The 17,671-nt window shown below is 43.3% G+C and overlaps 1 protein-coding gene and 1 non-coding gene across 9 annotated transcripts in view; both read left to right on the forward strand.

The window, feature by feature from the left end:
* Positions 1-17,671, forward strand: part of KIAA2012 (KIAA2012 ortholog) — a 129,247-nt gene that overhangs the window by 8,295 nt on the left and 103,281 nt on the right. For all 8 annotated transcript variants that reach the window (XM_037734843.1, XM_037734837.1, XM_037734838.1 and 5 more), the window contains exons 3-4: positions 11,522-11,681; positions 14,099-14,254. In XM_037734843.1, the coding sequence (XP_037590771.1) occupies positions 11,522-11,681; positions 14,099-14,254 (316 nt within the window). The remainder of the gene's footprint in view (positions 1-11,521; positions 11,682-14,098; positions 14,255-17,671) is intronic.
* On the forward strand, positions 2,271-2,375 carry LOC119469482. The gene has a single exon (XR_005198306.1). It is a non-coding gene; the product is annotated as a small nucleolar RNA U13 (small nucleolar RNA).

Raw genomic sequence — 17,671 nt, forward strand, 5'->3', positions numbered from 1 at the left:
ATTGTCAGCCTTGTTTCTCTGAATAGTCCCCACTCATTCTATACTGCCTAATTTCTCCCCAAATCTTAATACTCAAGGCATTTAATGCTTTGGTTGCTGTTTTCAGTCAATGTCCACCCATGAAGGAAACTTTAGGTTACTTTTTTTTTTTTTTTTTTTGAGACAGAGTCTTGCTCTGTGGCCCAGGCTGGAGTACAGTGGTGTGATCTTGGCTCACTGCAACTTCTGCCTCCCAGGTTCAAGCGATTCTCATGCCTCAGGCTCCCAAGTTGTAGGGATTACAGGCACTGGGTACCATGCCTGGCCAACGTTTGTATTTTTAGTAGAGATGGGGTTTCAGCATGTTACCTAGACTGGTCTCGAACTACTGACCTCAGGTGATCCTCCCACCTGGGCCTCCCAAAGCGCTGGGATTACAGGCATTAGCCACATTACCCGGCCCAGGTTACCATTTTATCAAGTAGAAAATATTGTGAGAAATATGCCTTCCTTAATTAAGTTTATTCTTCCCATTCTAACCATAATACAGGGTTTGTATGCAAATTAGAAAACTATAGAAAAGGAGAGAGAATTAAAAATTATCTATTACCCTTTTAGCCAGAGATTAGGAGGATGAAGTTTCCTTGCAAGTCCCAGTCAATAACCTGCTACTTGTTTGATGGTGTCGGTAAACTGTGGGAAGTGCTCTGGCGGCTGTCAACAGTGTTAAGTAGGCAGTAAGGCAGCAGAGGGGGAGAAAGGGTGATTTGCCTGCACTCCTTCTTCCAAGTGTGCTCCACTGGAGCAGGTCCTGAGCCACTGTACTTGGAGCCTTTAATAAACCTAGAAGTAGGAATGATCAGAGAGAAACATGGTCAACTCAACTATGAGGTCAAAGGTTATGTCAATAATAGCTGAACTTACTGAGTGCTTAATGTGTGGCAGGCATTTTACCTGTACAACCTCATTCAATCTGCACAAGCCTATGAGCCAGGTGCTAGCTAGCATTACCTCCGTTTTCTACGAGGAAAATACCTGACATTAACTAACTTGCTCAAAATTATACACCTCAGTGGTGAAGCTAGAATTGGGGCCCAACAACTGATTCCAAAGCCCCACGTTTAACCCCTAGAAAGCTTGATTTTGAAAATCCCACATGCCCCAGAGAGAAAGAAGCATCTCCCCAGCTTTAGCAGTATTTTGTAAAAGTGGATCTGAGTCTTTCAACACATCCATTAAGCTAACCCTTTATAATTCTAGGAAAGCAAATCAGATTTTCATTAAAATTAAATTGGATTATAAGTAGCATTTCTATAATAAGCTATATATATATATATATATATATATATATATATATGATCCAGTACACTCCCATTTTTCCAGGTTTTATGTACTTCATTCATTGGTTCCCTTATATAACTAACAATATTTATAACAATGGCTAATACTTATATAGAACTTAGTATTATACCAGCACCATTCTAAGTGCTTTATACTTATTAACTCACTTAATCCTCACAACAAGTTAATAAGGTAGGTGCCTTTTCTTATTGTATTAAAATATATATAACATGAAATTTGCCATTTTAACCATTTGTAGGTGTACAGTTTAATCATTTTTAGGTGGCAGTAAGTATATTCACATTGTTGTATAATCATTACCACCATTTCCAGAAATTTTTTCATTTTGCTAAACTTAACTCATATCCATGAAATAGTAATTCCCCCTTTCCCTCTGTCACTAGCCCCTGCAAACACATTTCTGCTTTCTGCCTCTGTGAATTCGACTATTCTGAGTACCTCATATAAGTGAAAGCACACAGTTTTATCTTTTATGGCTAACTTATTTCACTTAGCGTAATGTCTTCATTCATTAGAAGAATGAATTCATGTTGTAGCATGTATCCAAATCTCCTTTTGTGAAGTTCAGTAATATTCCCTTGTATATATATATATACCACATTTTGGTTTTCCATTCTTCCATCAACAGACACTTAAGTTGCTTCCACATTTTGGCTGTTGTGAACAATGCCCTATAAACATGGATGTACAAATATCTGTTCCTGTCCTTGTTCTCAATTATTTTGTGTATATACCCAGAAGTGGAATTGTTTTGGATTATATGGTAATTCTATCTTTAATTCCTTGAGGAATTACCATATGATTTTCCACAGCAGTTAGTTACACCATTCTACATTTCCACCAGCCATGCATAAGAGCTCCAGTTTCTCCATATCCTCATCAACACTTGTTACTTTCTATTTTTAAACATTTTATTTTATAATAGCCAGATCCTTTTGTAGCTCATGAGCATAATGATTGGGTGTTCACAGGCATGTGTGAAATGTGCCACCCTCTGAACCTTATTACAACATTGACGCATCACCTGTTGGACCTGAAAAAAAATTTTTTAATAGCCATTCTAATGGGTGTGAAGTGGAATCTCATTGTGGTTTCGATTTGCATTTATCTACTGATAAATGACATTGAGCATCTTTTTATCTTATTGGCCGTTTGTATATCTTTTTTGAAGAAATATCTACTCAAATCCTTTGCCCCATTTTTTAAGTGGGTTGATTTTTGTTGTTGAATTGTAGGAGTTCTTAGATATTCTGAATAATTGGTTTGTGCCTGTAATCCCAACACTCTGGGAGGCTGAAGCAGGAGGATCCCTTGAGCCCAAGAGTTCAAGGCTACAGTGAGATATAATCACACCACTGCACTCCAGCCTGAGTGACAGACTAAGACCCTGTCTCTGTCTCTCTCTCAAAGAGAGATATTCCGGATATTAATCTAAGATACTAATTTACAAATATTTTCTCCCACTCCATGGGTTGCCTGCCTTTTCCCTCTGTCAATAGTGTCCTTTGATGCACAAGAGTCAGGAGTCTAAGGCAGAAGAATTGCTTGAACCTGGGAGGCAAAACTTGCAGTGAGCCAAGATTGTGCCACTGCACTCTAGCCTGGGTGACAGGGCGAGACTCTGTCTCAAAAAAAAAAGTTCTTAATTTTTATAAAGTCCAACTTATCTATTTTTTCTTTTTTGCCTGTTCTCTTAATATAATATTCAAAAAATCATTGCCAAATTCAATCCCATGAAGCTTTTCCCCTATAGTTGTAAACTCTGGGGGAAAACTTTTCTAAGAGTTTTACAGTTTTAGTTCTTATGTTTAGGTTTTTGCTCCATTTTGAGTTAACTTTTGTAAATGGTGTATGGTAAAAGTCCAATTTCTTTTTTTTTTTTTTTTTTTTGCATGTAAAGTATGTATTTTTGTCATCCTTATTTGGCAGATAAAGAAACAGAGGCACAGGTGGATCAAATAATTCTTCTAAGGTTACACAGCTAGTGAGTCATCAAGACAGGATTCAAATCCAAGCAGATTGAGCTCTTATAGGAACTGGAGTCTAATTTTTGCTGCTAGCAATCCCAGTTCTACCTTTACTTTTATGACATATGGCTGGTCAAATCTTTGACGCTGAATGGTTTGGTCAGGGATCATGCCTTGTTACGACTCTGCATTAATGAGAAAAGTCAGACCACTTCACGATTCTCTTCTTTATGGCCTGGTTTCCAGGAAAATATGCTCACCAAAGAGAGATAGGAGAGACAGTATCATTTGCACAGAATCCCAGAAATTAAACCTGCAGAGAAACGACTGGCTGAGAGCAGCAGTGTTAGCACGAAGCTAATCAAAGTTAGACTGGGGGTGGCAGACGCTTTCCAGGCACAGCTGCAAGTGGCCTCTCTCACCTCCCACCCTGCCCCCACCCCTACTCCAGTTGCACTCACCTGGCTGGCTCCAGTCACACGTGCACAGGTGCAACAACAATGGGCAGTCACTCTGTTCTAAGGCTTGGCCTTTGGCAGAGAACTGACTCCAGCAAGCCTGACTGAGGGCGAGAAGGTGCCAGCTGTGCCCCTCCTGTGAGAAGGACTTCTGGCTGGATGGAGCAGGCACCTTGGAGCACAGGAGATCAGCAGTAAAATGCAGACATTATTCGGTTTTTCCATTCAACTGAGCCAACATCTGAGTAGTTAGGAACTGCCCTGGGCCTAAAACAGTGCCTGACACATAGCAGATGCTCAACAAATTGTTTACTGACATATTGATTGAAGGAGGTGGCAGGGGGAGGCTGTAACCTCTACCCACCAAGAGTGCGCAATCTGGTGAAAGAGATGGATTTGTGCCCCAGTGACATTTTGATACAAGGCAGTCCATGAGATGAGCAAGATTATGGCTTCCTAATAAAGAAGGTGGAGAGTGTGACTGCTTCTCTCTCTGAGAAAAATCTAGAGCAGCTTCTTGGAGAAGGTAGAATTTGAGCTGAGTCTTGTCAAGTTAAGCAGGATAAGACCTTCCAGGCTTAGGTGAGCAGAGGCCTCAAGGAGAGAACGTGCAGGGGAAGTCAGGGTCACTAGCCGGGCTCCCAGCTGGAAATACACCTGGGGAAGTGGGTGGGGCCAAATTGTGGAGGGCTGTGCCTGCCACTTCTGGGATTTGGGGGCTTCTCTCTTCCCTTCTGTTGATTCCTGCACACAAAGCCTGGGCGGCAGCTGGCTATCTGAGCCTTTGTTTTCTTCCTGGGGACTCTGGTGCCCTGCCACCCCATATCTGCTGGGCAGAAGCACAAGCCCTACCATCTCCTTCTATCCTCTGAAAACCCTCAGTGGCCAGCACTAGAGCAGGTGGACAGGATAGCCAGCGTGTAGGAAGAGGCAGGTACTGGGAGTCCCCTTCACACCTCTGCATTCAGAGACCTGATATGCATCAGGAAGGCAACTGGCCAGAGCAAGTCCCTTGTTAAAGGAAGCTAAAGGAAGCGCTCATGGTGGAATGTGGGTAACAGGCCACCCCATGCACACTAATTACTCATTGCAGAAGAAACCCAAAGCTGGGGTTGATTGGCAAAGCCGAGGCAAGCCTGAACAGTCTCAAACCATATGTAGCCAGCCTCCTGCTATCACGTTTATTTCCCTGTTCCAGAAACTCCCTTCCTGGCTCCCTTCTGTCTCCTTTTATATTTTAGAGTGACTTTTGAGTGGGTGGTTAGGTCTAGAATAACTTTAGGGAAGAACTAAAGAAATACACATGAGAAGAGGGTGGGTGCCATAAAATTAATTTTTAACATGTTTTCTATTTAGAAATATAATCTAACTATATTACTGAAAACTTGATTTTATTTAAAAAAAAGAGAGAGAGAGAGAAGAAAGGACTATTTATAATCTTATGCCCAGCACCTTAATATTGCCATTATTAGCTTTTTCATCTATTTTCTTCCAGTCTTTCCACCATGATTAGATACGGGATATATTTTTATGAGATTGTAATTCTACTATACATGCTTTCTTATATTTTGCTGTTTTCCACTGAAAATATTATTTAACAGGTTGGAAATGAGTAAGTCACTTTCACCCTGGCTGGTCGCCTTGGCAGCCCTAAGCAGGCCTTGGCCATCCCTAGGTGCTTCAGTTTCTCCAATGAGATGGAACGTTATTAACCAACTTCACAGGGATCATTTGAGAGATTATTAAAAGAAACCAGGAAACGAGAAAAAAACTTAAAGAGAATGTGGTAGGCAGGATGTCCTGCCAAAGATATCTATGTCCTAATCCCTGGAACCTATGACTATGTGAGGTTACAGGGCACAGGGAAATCAAGGTTGCAGGTGGAATTAAGGCTGTCATCGTAGATGGCTTCCAAATGGGGTGATGATCTTGGATGGTCTGGGTGGGCCCAAGGTAAGCACAAGAGTCCTTAAAGGCAGAAGAAGGAATCAGAAGAAATGATCAGAGCGAGGGCAGCCTGAGAAGGACTCGGCTCAATGTTGATAGCTTTAAAGATGGAAGAAAGGGCCATAAGCCAAGGAATGAAGGTAGGGGATGACCTCTAGAAGCTGGAAAAGGCAGGGAAACAGATTCTTCCCCAGAGCCTCTAGAAGGAACTCAGACCTGTCAGCAAACTGATTTTAGCCCAGTGAGACCCATTTCAAACTTCTAACCTCCAGAACAGTGCAAGAATAATACATTTGTGTTGTTTAAACCAGTAAATATATGGTAATTTGTTAACAACAATAGGAAATGAATACACCAAAATCAGCTTCCAAACCCTAAGCAAAAATATGTGTAAATACTCTAAATTCAAGGTCTAGGATTCCCTAACTCTCCTTGGCAACTCCCTGCACCATGGAGCAAGCTTCCCCATAAAGCTTCAGAAGCAAGCTAGTGCTTCAGAAATGCCCACTAATGGCCGGACTCAGTGGCTCACACCTGTAATCCCAACACTTTGAGAGGCCGAGGTGGGTGGATCATGAGGTCAGGAGTTCGAGACCAGCCTGGCCAACATGGTGAAACCCTGTCTCTACTAAAAATACAATAATTAGCCTGGTGTGGTGGCGGGTGCCTGTAATCCCAGCTACGGTGGAGGCTAAGGCAGGAGAATCGCTTGAAACTGGAAGGCAGAAGTCGCAGTGAGCCGAGAGCACATCACTGCACTTCAGCCTGGGCAAAAGAGTGAAACTCTATTAAAAAAGAGAAAAGGAAAAAAAAAAAAGACAGAGAGAGATAGAAAAGAAAAAGAAAGAAAGAGGGAGGGAGGGAAGAAGGAAGGAAGGAAGGAAGGAAGGAAGGAAGGAAGGAAGGAAGGAAGGAAGGAAGGAAAGAAAGAAAGAAATGTCCACTGATGAGAAACTACAAGGGTTCCTGTCCAGACTCGAACAGCACATCATCCCATCTGCACAGGGGCCACAGTATCTCGGAAGAGGCTGGTGGTCCTTACTGCATTCAGAGGAAAGTCAGTCAAAGCAAAGATTCACAGAAAAGAAATGAGGTTCCAATTCACCCAGAAAAGGCCTCTGGTGTAATGGCTCCATATTTCAGGGCCCAACACAGTGCCTAGCATATTAAAAAGTACCCAACAATATTTATCGTATGGCTGAGTGAAAAAATGGAGTGTGTGAAAGTGTCATTTGGCTTCCACCATCGTCTCTACAATTCTTTCTTTCATGTCCTCTGGAAAAAGCCTCAAGACCACACGAGACTGAATTTCTAGGCTCTTTTTGCACTTGAAGTACCTGCCACATAAACTTTCCAGACATCAAGAAGCAGGTGATGCTCTACGTTTGAATTATAAGCATTCATTTAATTCATAAGTCCCCAAGGAGTAAAGCCAACTGAATAGTCAACCACACTTTCTTTTATCTTGAACCTTGATTTAGGGCACTCTGGCCCTAAATCTAGGGTGCTTTCCCAGGCTTTCTCACAAGCTGTCTCCTTCACACTCTGCCGCTTGTGCTTTTTGGACTCACTTGATGTGATTTTGTTAGTTATCAATCCATCTTCCTCATCCCCTTTTCTCCAGTGCTTGTTTCCCATCCCTTGAATTTGTAGCAGCTTTAAATCTGTTGTATCCACATATCAGAAATACTTTTGGCTGCAAGCAACAGATTTCATGATTATCAATGGTTGAAGTTGGGGAATCAGCAAACAGCTCACTGGCCAAATCCTGCCTGTTGCTTGTTTGTGTACAGCCATAACCATTTGTTTATATATTGTCTGTGGATGCTTTTGCACTACAAGGACAGGTTGAGTGGTAGCAAGAGACCATATGGCCTGCAAAGCCTAAAATATTTTCCGTCTGGCCCTTTAGAAAAATAATTTGCCAAGCTAGGCATGGTGGCTCATGCCTGTAATTCCAGCACTTTGGGAAGCCAATATGGGCAGATAACTTAAAGTTAGGAGTTCGAGACCAGCCTAGCCAAATGGTGAAATCCTGTCTCTACAAAAAATACAAAAATTAACCAGGTGTGGTCACGCACACCCTGTAATCTCAGCTTCTCTGGAGGCTGAGGCAGGAGAATCGCTTGAACCTGGGAGGCAGAGGTTGAAGTGAACTGAGTTAGCGTCACTGTACTCCAGTGTGGGTGACAGAGCGAGATGGTCTCAAAAAAAGAAAAAATGTTTGAAGAGGGAGAGTATATTTACACATATCCTCACAAAATACTTATCAATTATAAAAAAAAAAAAAAAAAAAAAAAGCCAACCCCTGATTTAGGCAATAAAGAGATGTGATTATCTCAAGTAACACAAAATGGAGGGGTAGGAGTTTTATGCTTGCTCAGCTTCTTGCCGATGCCATGAAGGACTCAAGTGCTATCTTTTCCTTCCAATATCCTTTGAATGTTGGTTTTTCTTATTAGGCTTGTTAGCGCACATTCACAAGATGGTTCTTTACTTCCAGAGGTCACATCTGGGTTCAAAGCAGAAGAAAAGGGCCACCAAGCCATCCTTGCACAGCTGTTCCTTCTCTAAGGAATCAAAGACCTTCCAGAGGCTCCAATTAGCTTCCTCTTAGTTTCACTGGCCAGAGCTAGGTCTGTTGGCCACCCTGAGACACGACAGAGTCTAGGAAAGCAAGGCCCTCCATGTCTGCACTTCCCTGGCCTCAACCAACCAGGGATCGAGAATATTCAGGAAAAAAAAATAACAATGCAAACAACAACAACAACAAAAAAAACCTAGAAAACAGTATAACAACCATTTACACTGCATTTACATTATATTCAGTATCATAAGTTGCTAGAAACAATGTAACGTATAGTGAGGATGTGGACAGGCTATACTGTACAAATATTACTACCGCCATTTTAGAATATATAAGGGACTTGAGCATATGCAAATTTTGATATCCACAGAGGTCCTGGAACCAATTCCCCACAGACAATTAGGGATGACTATTTGGGAAAGGGGATCTGCTGACAAAAAACTGGGAAAAAGCAAAAGAAGTGAGGGGGGGAAAGGGTGAGGCAGTTAGCACAGTCTCCCACCCCTTGGACAAGGGAAAGGAGAAAAGACCTAATATTGGTTCACCACCTACTACATGCTAAGCATTACATATTTTACATACCTCAGCTCATATAATCCTTACACTGAGGACACTGAGTAAAATTACTGAGAGATTAACCAAACTCTCAAGATCGATCCCATCTTAAGGCAAAGCCTCCACTTTGTGTTCTCCTCAGCTCCCATTAGGAGTGCTGAGAGATGAGAAAGCGTTTTCACGAGTGCAGGACAGGCAGGGAGAGGATGCACCTCTCACCTTACCATAACCTGGCTCAGTGGGACACTGTTCACTTACATTATTTCATTTATACCAAAAAAGAGATACTATGTCAGTATTATGGGTGAAATTCTATAATGCAGACGATTGAGAAGTAGTGGGGCTGGGATTGGAACTGTGTGTTCATTTATTCATTTCCCCACAATATTGAACCCCTAGTATGTGTCAGGCACTGTGAAGCCAGACTCTCAGGTTGATTCCAGAACCCATGCACTCTCCAACCCCTCTACCTCTATTAGCTCCACTTTAGTGAGAGCTTCAGAAGGTTCCAGAGCTCACCCAAGATCACAGAGTTCCCATGAGCCAGAGCCAGCCTGGAGTCCAGGCACTCTGGCCCTAAAATCCAGGGCTGTTTCCCAGGCCTTCTCACAGGCTGTCTCCTTCCCACTCTTCCGCTTGTGCTTTTTGGACCCACTTGATGTTTCCCTGTGTCCATTGTTCAGCCTCTGCAGGCCTGTAAGACTGAAGGGAAAAACTGTTCTGAAGAGTAGAAAGAGATTTGGTGCCTACAGCATGAGATGCAGGATGCCAGAGCTATTTAGCCACTGAATTAACCAACCCTGGTACTCTCTAGCGTTTGGTCTTTTTGTTACATGAGATAACAAACTTTCTCTCTCATTGTTCAAGCCTGTTGAGTCAGATTTTACTGCATCCTAACACTTATGAAAATGTTAACCTCTCTAGACTACAGTTCTTACAGTCTGGGATACTCACTGAGGCACCTGCTTTGAAACATTTTTATTTCTTATTTTGACATCAAGCTGGTTCATGGTGCTAAATCCTGGTCCTTTGATGAGATGGTCAGTTCTTAAAGAACAAGAGTCTTTGCCCTGATGTGGATTTGGAAGCCCTAGATTCAAGCCCAATCCCACTGCTAACTGGATCCATATAGTTGCCCTCTATCCTTCCAGGCTATATTGTTGCCTTGAGAGAGCTGCTTAGCCAAAGGGTACTAAGTGGACTTCATCTCTCATGCCAGCTCTCACTGGAACACAGTGTGGATCACTTTCATGGAGCATGCAAGAATATATGCTGTATGTTTCCATTTATATGAAGTTCAAGAACAGAAAAAAACAGTCCACAGTGTTAGAAATCAGAATATTAATTACCTAGTGGGTAGGAGGACACTGACTAGAAAGTGGCATGAGGGACTTCCTAGGTGGATGAAAGTATTCTGTATTTTGTTTTCTGTGATGGTTACAAGGGTATATACAATTGTCAATATTTATCAAACGAATATCTAAGCTCTGTGCATGTTATATAAATTATGCCTCAGTTTCAAAAATGTTTTTAAGGAAAAAGTGGATTCTGAGATCACCTTCAGTTCAGTAATCAGGAATGCTGTGATTGATTAGGGATGTCTGCCATAGGCACTGGGGAGGGTGAGAGATGTCAATACAAATGTCACACTTTTGCTATTCTTGTGCCTAAGCAATCATCCTCTGAGAGTTTCTACATCACTTAAGTGGCTTTAGTAACTCAGTCTACCTTACAGGATTGCAGTTGAGGTGAAAGTTCTGGCCAAGCACAGTGGCTCACGCCTGTAATCCCAGGCCAAGGTGGGTGGATCACGGGATCAGGAGTTCAAGACCAAACTGACCAACATGGTGAAACCCTGTCTCTACTAAAAATACAAAAATTAGTCGGGCATGGTGGTGCATGCCTGTAATCCCAGCTACTCAGGAGGCTGAGACAGGAGAATATCTTGAACCCAGGAGGCGGAGGTTGCAGTGAGCTGAGGTCGCGCCACTGCACTCCAGCCTGGTGACAGAGCAAGAATCCATCTNAAAAAAAAAAAAAAAAAAAAGAAAAGAAAAGAAAATTCTATATATAATGTAAATTTCTAGTCAATTGTAAGATGTTACTATTCATATTTATTACCCATGATGTCTTACACAGTGGCACTGACTTTGGCAGGTAGGTTCCCAGAAAATTCTCCCCAGCTTAAATGAAATGCATCAGAGCCAGATATTTTCAAAATGCCAGGCTCCCTGTGAACATGGATATGATTTGTCTGTCCCATTATTCATATTACAAACACTGAATGCCAATGCAGATTTGTGAGCTGGCTTTCCCATTATAGTACAGAACCATTTTTGAAGATACTAAAATGATTTCCACAGGCTGAACTAGGTAATGTGTTTTCTTCTGAAGCTTTTATCCTTTCCTAATGCTCTATCTCAAGATGGGGTCTGGTATATGTCATTTCTCCTTTTGCTTCCAACTGCAAGCCTGCAGGGGCCTTTCAGAGCTTTGCTCTGTGAGCTCTTGGTTTATGTCTATTAGCCAAGGCATCTGTTTTTGGTGCCTTCTGGCACCTTCTGGGAGTTTCCTGGGTTACTGATGAAGATTGTGCTAACCAGCCTGTATCACTGGGCGGCTCAGGGCCCAGCAGCTGTGCGGTTTCCTGACTGGTATCCCCACAGGGGGAGCAGGACAGAGCCTGGCAACCACACCTCCACTTCCGAAGCCAGCTGGAGAGCCAGGCCCAACGGCAGATCCAGCCAGGGCATTCAGCCAAGAGATACCTCCGAGGCCTCCTGCAGACTTGGCCCCCAGATGCCATGTACAGGCTCTGGTGTGCAGGTCAGTGGGGAAATGGGAGGGGGGCACACCCCAAACTGCGCTACCTCCCATTCTGGTGTGAGAGTGTGTTTTCCGTCAAGACCTAAAACACCAGGATTTCAAGCCCAATTCTGTGTTAAAACAAAGTCCCCACACTTGGTAGCTCACAAGCCTCTTTCACAGCTCCCACCCTTTGTCCTCTGGCGCATTTGCAGAGGGAGGGACAGCCTGACGTCCTGCCTTCACTCCCACTCCTCCCCCTCAGCAGCCTCACATGCCACATCCAGGCCAGAACTTTCTTCCCCATCTTCTCCACTCAGAGACCCTCCAGTTCAACCTCCATCTTTTACAAGATAAGGAAAAAGAATCGCAGAGTAATTTGTCCAAGGTCATTTAGTCAAAAGCAGAGCTGGGACCAGAAGCCACATCCACCCTGCACCCCCAGTTCCACATTCTTCCCAACATTCCTTAGTTCCCCATCTGAGGTGATCCCATGTCCTCCCGGAAGTAAAATGTTAGGATTCTTCCTGTTAAAGATGGCGGTTCTCCAGCACAATCCATTAGGTGTGCGATGGACACCCTTCTGATGAACAGACCCTAAATGCACTCTGTAAATGCTTGAAAACAAAAACGGGAGGTGGCTGGGGATTAGAGTTGCCAGATTTAGCATGTACCCACCCCATCCCCTAACATACATAAACAGTTACACTTGCAATCTTCAGGACATACTACTATTAAAAAATTATTCATTGTTTATCTAAAATTCAAATTTTACTGGGACATCCTGTATTTTATTTGGCAAACCTGTTGGGGATGAGAAGAGTAAGCAGAGAATGTGCCAGTGCCCAGTCAGCTGTTCGCCATTTCTTCAGCAGCAGCAAACAGGCAGGACCAGAGAAAGACTGACTTTCTTCCTGCTTTATAGGCTTACCCTGAGAAAGAAGAGAAAACAATTCTCTCCCCCAGTAAGTGGTGACTTGAAGCAAAATGAAAGTTGTGGGCGTGTCCAGTCATTGGTTTTACTCCCAGGGCAGTTCCACAGTTATAGGCAGTTCCATTTACTTGACACTTGTGAGAAAGAGTCTCTTAGCCAAAGAAGTGTTTCTCATTGGGTGAGGCAGAGGGCAGAGCAGGCCACTCTCCCATAGCCTAGGTCCAACGTTCCCCAGAATGAAGACCCCTCCTAATCTCAAAAAATGTCTCTGAGTCCTCCATGGAGTATGGCTAAAACATGTGGTTTAAGAAAACACACCACACACACACACACACACACACACACACACACACACACACACACACACACATTCTTGAGCTTCCTTGCCAAAGTCCCTGTTGAAGGTGAGACCCTCAAGCTGGAGGCTCAATGGCAAGAATCGAGTGTTAGCCCACCAGCCCAATGGCCCCTGCCACCCTCTTCCTGCACATCTCAGAGCTTCCCACTTTGTGATACTGATATATATATTCTCTGGGACTTCTTCTTTACACCCCTATGATTAATCCTCCCCACGCTTCAAGTCCACATCTTCTACAAAGTCTTTGCTGACAACTCCAGTCATTATCAAGCTCCTTGTTTTCTGACCTTACATCACGCTAACACTCAGAGCCATACAGAACACAAGAGAGCTCTGTCTCTCCGATAGACTATGAGTGCCTCCTTCTTTTTTTTTTTGAGATGGAGTCTCGCTGTGTCACCTAGGCTGGAGCACAGTGTTGCAATCTTGGCTCACTACAACCTCCCCCTCCCAGGTTCAAGTGATTCTCCTGCCTCAGCCTCTTGAGTAGCTGGGATTACAGGCACCTACCACAGCAGTCAGCTAATTTTTCTATTTTTAGTAGAGACAGGGTTTCACCATGTTGGCCAGGCTGGTCTCGAACTCCTGGCCTCAGGTGATCTACCCATCTCAGCCTCCCAAAATGCTGGGATTACAGGTGTGAGCCACCACACCCAGCTGTGAGTGCCTTTTTAAAGGGCCCAAGTCTGGTTCTTCTGTATCTACTTCACTGGCCAAGGGGTGGGCCCAAAGGGAAGCCTTCAGTGAATACTTAGAGAATGACTAGATTGAGGAAGCTGCTGATCATGGGGCCTACAGAAACAAATAGGATACATCTACTACCATTGGATCTCCTTCTAAGGCAGGAGGAGCTTTTTGTCCCAAAGAAGCTGCCATGTTCCTTCCACCAGGGAGAGCCAGATCTTGGAAATGATGGGGTGGAGGAAGCACACATGTAGCACAGAGCCAGAAGCACCCAAGACACTGAACAGAGAAGACTCTATGGGTTCTATCTGATTTTTTAATCTCCCTCATCTTCTAATTGTCTTCCCTAATGGGCAATGTACAAAGCCATGACTAGTGCAAGTGAGGAACCTTGTAGTTATTGCCAAGAACTCGAAGTTGGTATCCACTATTTCTATCAATACCTCCTGACCTACTCTTCAGGTTACATCAAGAATTCTGTGCTGCTCCAGGACAGTCAACTTAATGTACCAAAGAAGCTCAGGCCACAACAGGATCTTTCAGGTGTACCCCCAAAATACCATCTCCTGCCTGTCTTCCCTTCATGTTGGATTCAACAAGGAAAATCTTTTGAACAAGGTACATGTTGATTTACATGTTGATTTTATGGCCACTTCTCAGATATTTGGACTGTTAACACTTTAAAATGGAGTTTCCCAAAACGAGGTCTTGGGACTCTGGTTTGCATAGCCCTCAGTGTGTAAAATGAGCGGTTAGTGCAGACCAGTACTGTCCAATATAGTACTTTTTGCAGTGATGGAATGTTCCGTAAGTGCTGTTAAATAAAGTGGCCATTAGCAACATGTGGCTATTGAGCACTTGAAATGTAGTAGTACAATAGTGAAACTGAGCTTTTTATGTTATTTTACATTAATTAATTTACATCTAAATATCCACATGCAGCTGATGACTACTGTATTTGGCAGTATAGGTCTAGACTCTAGATTTTAGATGATTTCTTAGATCTGTTCTGCTTTAATATTCCTTAATCCTGTGATTTTTGTGGCAATATAATGTGAAATATATACATAGGATTGGAGCCAGAAATGTGTATCAAAATGGCTGTTCTCTCACTAACTAGTGTAAGATCTTAAGTAAGTCACTTAACCTCTTTGAGCTTCTGTTTGCTCATCCCTGTAATGGGCACAATAAGATCTACATCATGGCTACACAGAAAATCCTTGTGAGCTACCTGTAAACTGTTTAGTACTATGAGAATTGACCCTGTCAATATTATTCTATGGAACTTGAAGCATTAAAAGAGCCAGAAGTTGCCTTTGGTAAGGGAGATGGGAGAAGACAACTGGGTAGCAGTAACAGGCAAATGCGAGGGCCTTGGCTGGTAGCAGAGTTCTTGGGAAAATAAAAGAGCAAGAGCCCAACATAAGATTTTTGGCCAGGCTCAGTGGCTCATACCTGAGGCTCATGTTCTGGGAGGCCAGGGAGAGAAGATCACTTGAGGCTAGGAGTTTGAGACCAGCCTGGGCAATACGGTGAGATCCTATCTCTACAAAATGTTTAAAATTTTAGATGGGCGTGGTGGTACATGCCTTTCGTCCCAGCTACTGGGGAGACTGAGGCAACAGGATCACTTAAGCCCAGGAGTTCAAGGCTGTGAACAGTATGATGGCACTACTGCACCCCAGCCTGGGTGACAGAGTGAGACCCTGTCTCTAAAATATATATTTTTCAGAAACAATGGCAGTATCTGAGCAAGTTCCATCCTTGGGGAAATGATCTGGTCAGGATAAGTAGAGAATCTGGTTTATTGAATGAATAGAGAAGAATATGGCAGGTTCTCAGAGCCTGGGGTCATTAAACATTTCAACTGACCACACATCTCACTTGAGTCTTTTTTTTTTCTTTTTCTTTTTTTGTTTTTGTTTTAGAGACAAGCTCTTGTTCTTGCTCTGTCACCCAGGCTGAAGTGCAGCCATGTGATAACAGCTCACTGCAGCCTTGAATTCCTGGGCTCAAGCGATCCTCCCACTCAGCCTCCTAAGGAGCTGGAACTATAGGAGCACACCATCACACCCAGCTAATTTTTATATTTTTGTAGAGATGGGATCTTGCCATGTTGCCCAGGCTGGTTTCAAACTTCGTTCTCAAGTGATCCTCCCACCTTGGCCTCCCAAAGTGCTGTGGTTACAGGCATGAGCCACTGTGCTCAGCCTCAGAGCTTTCATTTTATGGGTGGATTAACACTGCACACCTGAGGGATAAAGTGACTTTCCTAATTGATGCCATATACCAAGGAGCTGTCACAATCAGGCAGAAAACAAAGAGACCATATCGAACAGTGATTAAACATGTGGCCATTTGCACTGAATCCAAGCCACATAGCTACTCTGGGCCTTGGTTTCCTCGTTTTTAAAATGGAGATGACCATACCTATCTTTATCTCACAGAGTTGCATGTGGGAATTAAATGAAATAATGTATTAATAGAAGCTAGAACATACTAAGTGCTCAGTAAATGTTCATGATGCTTCCTTAGCTTGTGTTCTAAGCAAAATTACTAATTGTAATGCCCAACTGCCCATAATCACAGCAGCCAAAAAAATCTATTTTAAAAGAAGCAAAAATAGTTCAGTGGCTATAACTTGAATCCTGACTGATGTTTTCATTTGTTTGAACCTTATCTTCCACTGGCTTCCCACTCTTTGCCTGACACTTTATCTGAAGCAGCAGCAAAAGTCCCAGCTACAAATCCCATGTCCTCTAACATTGTGATGTTGGCCAAGTCACTTAAGCTCCCTGCATCTTCAGTTTGCACATCTGTAAAATGTAAATACTGAAGTCTGCATTCCTTCCTCCCTGGGTTGTTTGTGAAAAATCACAGGAAAGGACAGAGCTACTCCAATGCACATTACTTGGATTATCTGAATCCATATTTGAGATACAGAGAGACTACGTTTTGCGGTCTCCTTTCAACAACTGAAGTTTCCAATACTTTGCTTGCAAACCTGTTTCTGTTAAGCACAGATAAATGAATCAGATGATGATGTTTACTAAGAAAGGAATTCTTGTTTCCCCTTGCACTGACTGAGGCACAAATTCAAACTCACCTGGGATATCACCAAAGGAAACATTGTTTCTGTATCCCCCTACTCACAATGCCCCCACCCCAACTTAGATAACCAATATGTAAAACTGTTCAGGCTGGGCACGGTGGCTCATGCCTGTAATCCCAACACTTTGGGAGGCTGAGGCAGGTGGATCACTTGAGGTCAGCAGTTCAAGACCAGCCCAGCCAACATGGTGAAACCCCACCTCTATTAAAAATACAAAAATTAGCTGGGTATGGTGGTCCATGCCTGTAATCCCAGCTACTTGGGAGGCTGAGGCAGGAGAATCACTTGGACCTGGAGGTGGAGATTGCAGTGAGCCAAGATCATGCCACTGCACTCCAGCCTGGGCAACAGAGTGAGACTATGTCCCCCCACCCCACCAAAAAAAAAAAAAAAAAAGACTATTCAGTAGGTAAGTGGCCACTTGGCTAGAATTTCACTTCCTCCAACCTCAGACATGCATCTGGTTCCAGGTGAATCTGACCAGGAAAGATGGACCTAGTTAGTTTCTGGTTTGACCCCAAGGAATCATTCTACAAGGACTCATTCTAGAATATCCCAGAAGGTCTTTAGTGCTGCAGTCTGTATGAAGTTGAGGTCCTCTTAGGAGCAGGCCTAATGTAGCCCCAAGTTACCTCATATTAATGAGTCCCCAGCCCATCAGACTTTAGTCTGGGCCACTAAAACCAGAGCAGACCCTGTAAACCTGAACCTGAGCCTGAGCCTGTATTTCTTCCACCAACACTCAGCCTCAGTTCACATCCAGCACAGCCGCCAGGGGCCAATGGGCAAAAGAAGGAGAATCAGATGATGATGTTTACTGAGAAAAAAAAAAGGAGGGCAGGAGTAGCCCCACCTGTGGGCAATTGACTCTTGGCCCAATGACACCAAGGATGGAAATAATGAGGGGGAGCAGAGAAGGAAGT

Source organism: Cebus imitator, unplaced genomic scaffold (assembly GCF_001604975.1).
Source record: "Cebus imitator isolate Cc_AM_T3 unplaced genomic scaffold, Cebus_imitator-1.0 Scaffold671, whole genome shotgun sequence".
In the NCBI taxonomy this organism is placed as follows: domain Eukaryota; kingdom Metazoa; phylum Chordata; class Mammalia; order Primates; family Cebidae; genus Cebus; species Cebus imitator.